This window comes from Cebus imitator, unplaced genomic scaffold (genome assembly GCF_001604975.1).
Source record: "Cebus imitator isolate Cc_AM_T3 unplaced genomic scaffold, Cebus_imitator-1.0 Scaffold801, whole genome shotgun sequence".
In the NCBI taxonomy this organism is placed as follows: Eukaryota; Metazoa; Chordata; class Mammalia; order Primates; family Cebidae; genus Cebus; species Cebus imitator.
In genome coordinates, this window is record NW_016108116.1 from 529,316 (window position 1) to 536,629 (window position 7,314).

A 7,314-nucleotide genomic window follows, 5' to 3' on the forward strand; every position below is an offset into this window, starting at 1 on the left:
TCAGGGTTTCTTGAGTTGGTTAAGAAGTTTTCCCTGGTTACATGTCAGCAAACAAAATAAACAAAACAAACAGTGCACAATGGAACGCCAAGCAGGGGACCTAAGCATGCTTAGGGCAGGTGAACAGTGGCCTGCAGAGAGGCGGACACCTGAATATGCTTTCAGGGACCTCTGCCATAAGTAAGAGCAATTCACCAGTCCTTCCCTTCCCCAGTGGGCCTGATATCTGGGTGCCCATGTGCTCCTTTCATGGTGAACATAATTCGTTCTCTAACCATCCATACACAGGATAATTTCCAATCTAACTATTTATTTTTAGTTGTATCTTACTTTGTGTTTGGCCCTGTGCACAAGTGTTAGAATGTATGTTCTGGTGCTATCACAGGAACTCAAAATTACAGCAATTAAAGAAAAAAAAAGCAGGCTATTTCCACTCACATATGATAAAGTCAGAGGTGGGTAGTCCATGGCTGGTATGGTGGTTCCACGGAGTCTTCAGAGACGGATATGCCTCTACCTTGGGGTCTCCTGGCTCAGATAATCACACATGATGGTGTGAGGACTGTGGAGACAGAAGCAAGAATACTTGTAGGCAGGTGTTTCTGCACTGACTTGTAAATCAATTCCCAACACTTTCTGAGATATAAAGAGGCAAAGGAGACATGTTAAAGAGCTGCTTATCTCCCAATTCTAGTTTCCCAGGGGATTGGATCCCATTGGTTCTTCCATTGCTTGTTCAACTGCTCAATCCAAATGCTGATGTATGTGCATATTCATTTAACCTGCACTTTTGTATAAATAAAACACACACACACACAGTGCACACACACACACACACACACACACACACAGGCTTTCCTCCCCTACTTCCTCACTTACCACATTGTTACAAATATCTTTGTCAAAGAGTATGAGGAAGCTGAGGGTGATATCACCATGAAGACAGTGGAATGAACTAACGTGTTCTAAACACATTGGGAAATCGTGACTCAGGAGGTTCCGGTCCCAAATGTCACCTTCTTTGGTACCCATGCTTTTCTAGAGTCCTCTTCAAAAGGCCACTAAATTCTGGAATCTTTGAAGTCATGGGCTACTTATTATTTACCTCTAATTCCCTATGTTTGGACATACATCCTCCAAGAATGTTCTAGGTTTTCAAGAAATGCCTTTTGAATTCACTGCTCTGTTCACACTGTTGACTTACATTATCCTTGAGGTAAAAGCTGCCTGAGAACAGGACTCAGGTCTGAAAATAGGACTGGATAAATAGGAGAATAGGATCTCTTAGAAGCAGACAATGTAGAACTACGCTTTCTCTTCATCTTCCCCTCCCCCACCAAGTAGGCGTTAGGCAATGTGAAGGTGCAGTCTGTGTTCCCGTTTTAATCAGAAGTGTGAATATCTGTCTTTTTCAACTCTAATTTTAACATCTTTATTGAGACATAATTTACATATTATATAGTTCATTTGTTTAAAGTGTGAATTCAATGGTTTTCGGTTTATTCATAGAGTCGGGCAATCACCACCAGAATTTTAGAACATTTTCATTACTCCAGAAAGGAAACCTGTATCCAATGACAGTAATGTCCCAATTTCTCCCAGCCCGCTAAAGTACCTGGAAGCCGCTGATACTTCTTGGAGGAGGGGCATAAACATAAAAGGAGATGCAGGGAACAGAATCTTGTCCAGGCTCTGGTTCCTCAGATGCCCTGAGTCAGCCCTTCAGGGTCCAGCCAGGGAGAGGCTGCAACTGGCTAAAGCCTCATCCCCTTTCTATTTCCACGGATGTGCCCACTCTACACATTTCTCATAAATAGAGTCATGCAATATGCAGTCTTTTGCGAGTAAGTTCTTTCACTTAGTGTAATGTTTTCAAGGATCACCCTCAATATATCTGTTTAAAATAAATGAATAAATGAATGAAAAACTCTGTCTAGTAAAACCCAAAATCAGAAGTCTGAATAACTTCACCCCGGCTGACCCTCTACTTCCTAGTAGGAAAGGACCTTACTGTCTGTAGAAGCCGCAAGAAACAATGTCTACTTTCAAAGAGAGTTTTCAAATAATCTACGTGCCCGGTTGAGTTAAGCTTTCTGAGGATAAGGGTTCTATATGGACAATTAATTTCACGTAAGACCTGGGCAAGTACCCAATACATGGCATTAGCTTTTCTTTTAAGCACATATTTATTAAGGGTCTACCAGGCACAAAATGTCATATTAAGCTCTTGCTTACTTCTCACTTTATATTACAAACAGTTCACTGAGATAGGTATATGTGATTTATAATGACCATTACATATGAGAAATGATACTTATACTGAGTATCATAATGATAATCTAGTAATTGTTGATAATTGTTCCAGCAACTTCCAGAGATCACCCAGTTAGCATATGCAAGTTTTCCGATTCCAGTAGTAGATTCAATACAATTCCTCTAAGGGAAATGTTTAGATTTTAGAGGAAATTGCTTATTCTCAGTCACTCTCCTTGCTCTAGACCACAGAGTGAACTCAGATTTAATCCACTGAATCTGCTTGTCACGGTGAGTCTGAGGAATCGCAGAGACTGAGAGGTCATGAGGAAGGACTGAGAGCCCAGGCAAGGGAGGGACGCCTAGAAAGAGCCAAGGCTGAGGAAGCCCCTGGGATGGCTGGATCCACAGCAGGACATGGAACAGAAAATGCTCAGGGTGGAGGGAGTCATAATGGAACATTTCCACAAGGTCTGGAAAAGCGGTGGCTCAGAACTGATGTTTCCTCAGAGAGCATGCATAAAAAAGATGCAGGAAACAGAATCTTGTCCAGGTGGGGGTCCCTTGGATATCCTAAGTTAACTCTTTAGGGCTACCACCTGGTGGAGGTGCAACTGGCTAAAGCCTCTCCAGACCTTAGCCCCAGCCCCAAGGTGGAGTCCTGGAAGCTCCCGAGGCCTCTTTGGATTGCAGGATCTAGGAGGCAGAGGAATGTCAGGAATGACCCAGCACGTGCCTGGTTGAGCAAGAGCCACCTCCTGCTTTTCCCAGAGCCAGTCCTGGGTCCTATAAAAGACACATCCAGCTCCAGCACCTCATCTGCTCTGACTCCCCGGGACGTGTCTGTGCTCCTGTGTGTTACCAGGGTGAGTGGCAACCAGGGATACCAGAGGGGTATACGCAAGGCAGAGGGTTAGGGAGGATGGAGTTGGGCTGAAGAAAGAGGGTTGTGTGCTTGTTTACCCCCATACTAAGCAGGAATAGGGCTTAGTCTGCCTTAAATCCTTCGAGGCTGTGGGACTGGCTAAGCTCACATAGGTAGGGATAGCTAACTGTGCACATCTTTTCCAACTCTGTGTTCAATGACTTCACATTGGTAACGTCAAAACTGCCACGTTGGGCATATTGACACCATGGAAACTGGCAAATGCTTCCTTCAAGCCTGACCCTTTTATCTACGGTTTTCATGGCTAAAAGTTTTCCAGAAGACTCGTGGGTGTGTCCTGTAACTCCCAGCTAGGTGATAGACTTCTATTAAGGGAATAGGTACTTCACGGAGCTGTTGAAACTCTATTCAGGCTTGGGAGAATAGAGCAATACCAGCTGCCCCCTGAAAGGAAGAATAAAAACTCATTCTGTTGATTTTTTTAATCTGTGTACTTTATTCTGAAGGAAAGATTCAAGTTATTTCTTTCAGGTTACTGATGTGACTGAATGATCTAAATATCGTTCTTCTACTTGGGCATTGATTTTAGAAGAGATACAATATTATCTTTGGTTTTAAATATTTAAAGAGTTTCATTATTATTTTTTAGGTTGACATAACTCCTGCCAGCATGTCTTGCCAGCAAAACCAGCAACAGTGCCAGCCCCCTCCCAAGTGTCCTCCCAAGTGCACCCCAAAATGTCTACCTAAGTGTCCCCCCAAATGCCCACCCCAGTGCCCAGCCCCATGCCCACCTCCAGTCTCTTCCTGCTGTGGTCCCAGCTCTGGGGGCTGCTGTGGCTCCAGCTCTGGGGGCTGCTGCAGCTCTGGGGGTAGTGGCTGCTGCCTGAGCCACCACAGGCCCCGTCTCTTCCACCGGCGCCGGCACCAGAGCTCGGACTGCTGTGACAGTGAACCCTCCGGGGGCTCTGGCTGCTGCCACAGCTCTGGGGGCTGCTGCTGACCTGGGCTACAGAGGAGCTCTTGGGACCGAATGGTGAAGATCCTGCTACAGCCTGATGCTTAACTCTTTCCACTGGCTCTCATTCCATTCATGGGTCGACTGGGACTATGAAGGCTCACGGGGCTTCCCTGGAAGAACCTTGTGCTCGATGGAGCACCCCAAATGCATGGCTTACTTTCCTCCTATACCTCATGTGATAATAAAGCTTCGATGTTTGACTCACAAATTGTCTTGGTTCTTCTCTTCTCTTCCAAGATTTCTAAGGTTCTCCAAGAAATCTTGGAGTTTCAGGGCCTAAGAGAAATTCTCATGAGGCAGGGACAAGACATGAGTAGGTGATACGGGAAAAGCTGCTCCAAAGAACTGATTTCCCCAACGGCAGGGTGGATGGAGCTCTAGAGGGTCGGCCCTGGCTACGGCAGCTTTGCCTTTCTCTCCACTAACCCAGACACATGTTTCAATTGCTTGTGTAGATGTTGGGAAGGTTAGGAACCTCTATAGACTTATTCTTTTCAAAGAAGAAGAACACATCTCTATGTAACAAAACTTCTCTGTTGTTATAAGTAATAGTTGAACAAATTGCCTAAAATGAATGTTGAGACTCTTTCTTCTTCACAGTACAGCCCATGATCACTGAACTCCCTTCCAGGCAGCATAACTCTGGTTAAGATCAACCTTTTGACTTGCTGCCTTGATCTCCTGGCTTCTTTTCTTCTCAGTGTTAGATCTGAGTCCCAGGATGCTGTCCTGACACTTGGCCCAGGTGCTGGGCAGGTGAGTGATGAGAGATGGAGATATTTATTCAGAAACAATGGAAGCCTCACTTAGAAAATACAAAGAATATAAGGTACAAGATGCTGTAGGAAAGAATAGACCTTTCCTTCTTCAATACTTATCTTCCTTGCCCAGCCACACTCAGATGTGAGGTGGGAGAAGCACCACGATGATTGGGTGATCTTTAATGTTAATAGGAGAAGGAGAGAAAAGCTGGAACACAGCAGGAGAAATAAGCACTAGGGCTTTTTAGGTCCAGGCTGACAAGCTTCTACATGAAGATGATGGATCAGCGAAGAGAGATTCTAACAGAGAAAGATTCTCTTATTAAGATACTCAGCTTAGCCAGGCGCAGTGGCTCACACCTTCAATCCTAGCACTTTGGGAGGCCAAAGTGGCTCACCACAAGGTCAGGAGTTCAAGACCAGCCTGGCCTACATGGTGAAACCCCGTCTCTACTAAAATTACAAAAGTGAGCTGGACATGGTTGCACGTGGCTGTAATGCCAGCTACTCAGAAGGCTGTGGCAGGAGAATTACTTGAACCGGAGAGGCAGAGGTTGCAGTGAGCCAAGATTGTGCCACTACACTCCAGCCTGGGCGACAGAGCACGACTCTATCTCCGAAATAAATAAATAAATAAATAAATAAATAAATAAATAAATAAAAGATGTTCGGCTCCCTCCTGACCCTTACTGCTGCAAAGACAAAACCCAAGCTGTTTAACCAGCTTGAGATTCTGCACCCTCTGCATTTTAAATCACCCCCTGCGCTGAGACACTTTATCTTAATGCTCTTCATTATTTTTCTAGTCTCATTACTAACTGAATTTTCAAGTTCCTGACCAGTAGTAACTTCGAGCTTCTAAAAATATGTACATTGGCAATTTCTACAAAATGTGTAAAATGATTTTAAATTTTCTTTTCAATTTTCAAGAGATCTTGATATATCATTGAAACTTTGATCTGTCTTTATGAAAATATTTAATACATCAGATTTAATTGAATCTGTTTATAATAACTTTTGCTATATAAATATTTTTAGTTTTTATAGACTCAAATATGACTTCCTTTGCTTTTATAGCTTCAGGGTTTCTTGAGTTGGTTAAAAAGTTTTCCCTTGTCCTCAGTGTTCACACTGAGGTTCCCTTATTAATGAGTGAAACAAACTTTGATATATGCCTGCTACATATTTATATGAGTCACGCTTCTAACTTTGTGGAAACAATAGCTCAATAAAGCGTTATCTCCACACCTACTCTTTCAGGAGTGGAAACAAGACAGTGCCTGGAGCTATCGACAAGAAGATCAAAAGGGCTGGGAAGATACGGTAGAGGAAACATTTGTGTTAGTGAATCTATCAAATAAGGGGAGATACATCAAAAAGCATGGTAAGGCTTTTTCTTGTACTGTGGCTAAAATAATATTCCAGCATTTGGTGGGGAATATTTTTCTGAAATATATGGAGTTTTAGTTCCCAGGGAGACAAATCAAGGAGCTACATGGAGAGGGCAGCCTGCAGGAGACTGACTTTCCAGATGAGTGAACTTCAGATGAGGTGTCTGAAATCACCCTGCCCATTCTTCTCTCGACACCTATGTCCTCGTTCATGTGGTCTTGCAATCATGCATTGACCCTGCCAACATTCATGAGGCGATTGAGTGTTTGGCTGGTCCCTGAGGGAACATGGGCAATGTGACACGGGGTCTCCTGGCTCAGAGGGATCACACATGCTGGTGTGAGGACTGTGGAGGCAGAAGCAAGAATCCCTGTAGGCAGGTGTTTCTTCACTGACTTGTGAACCAATTCCCAATGTTTTCGGAGATATAAAGGGACAAAGGGGACATGTTAAAGAGCTGCTTATCTCCCAATTCTGGTTTCCCAGGGGATCAAATCCCATTAGTTTTTCCATTGCTTATTCAACCACTCAGTCCAGATGCTCATGTATGTGCATGTCCATTTCACCTGCACTTTTTTTTGGGATTGAGTTTCACTCTTGTTACCCAGGCTGGAGTGCAATGGCGCAATCTTGGCTCACCACAACCTCCGCCTCCTGGGTTCAGGCAATTCTCCTGCCTCAGCCTCCTGAGTACCTGGGATTACAGGCACGCGCCACCATGCCCAGCTAATTTTTTGTATTTTTAGTAGAGACAGGGTTTCACCATGTTGACCAGGATAGTCTCGATCTCTTGACCTCGTGATCCAGCTGCCTCGGCCTCCCAAAGTGCTGGGATTACAGGCGTGAGCCATCATCACCTGCACTTTTATATAACTACAACATGCACATACACAGTGCACACACATGCACACACACAGGCTTTCCTCCCCTACTTCCTCACTTACCACATTGTTACAAATATCTTTGTCAAAGAGTATGAGGAAGCTGAGGGTGATATCACC

At 44.2% G+C, this 7,314-nt stretch overlaps 1 protein-coding gene across 1 annotated transcript; it reads left to right on the forward strand.

Moving 5' to 3' along the window:
- Positions 1–3,061: 3,061 nt before the first annotated feature.
- Positions 3,062–4,368, forward strand: LOC108297431 (late cornified envelope protein 2D). The gene is made up of 2 exons (XM_017520094.2): positions 3,062–3,119; positions 3,789–4,368. Exon 2 carries the CDS (start codon positions 3,810–3,812, stop codon positions 4,140–4,142), a length of 333 nt encoding a protein of 110 aa, XP_017375583.1. The 5' UTR covers positions 3,062–3,119; positions 3,789–3,809; the 3' UTR covers positions 4,143–4,368.
- Positions 4,369–7,314: the final 2,946 nt, after the last annotated feature.

Coding starts and splice junctions, on each gene's coding strand:
- LOC108297431 (XM_017520094.2), top strand. CDS start 3,810: ATGTCTTGCCAGCAAAACCAGCAACAGTGCCAGCCCCCTCCCAAGTGT.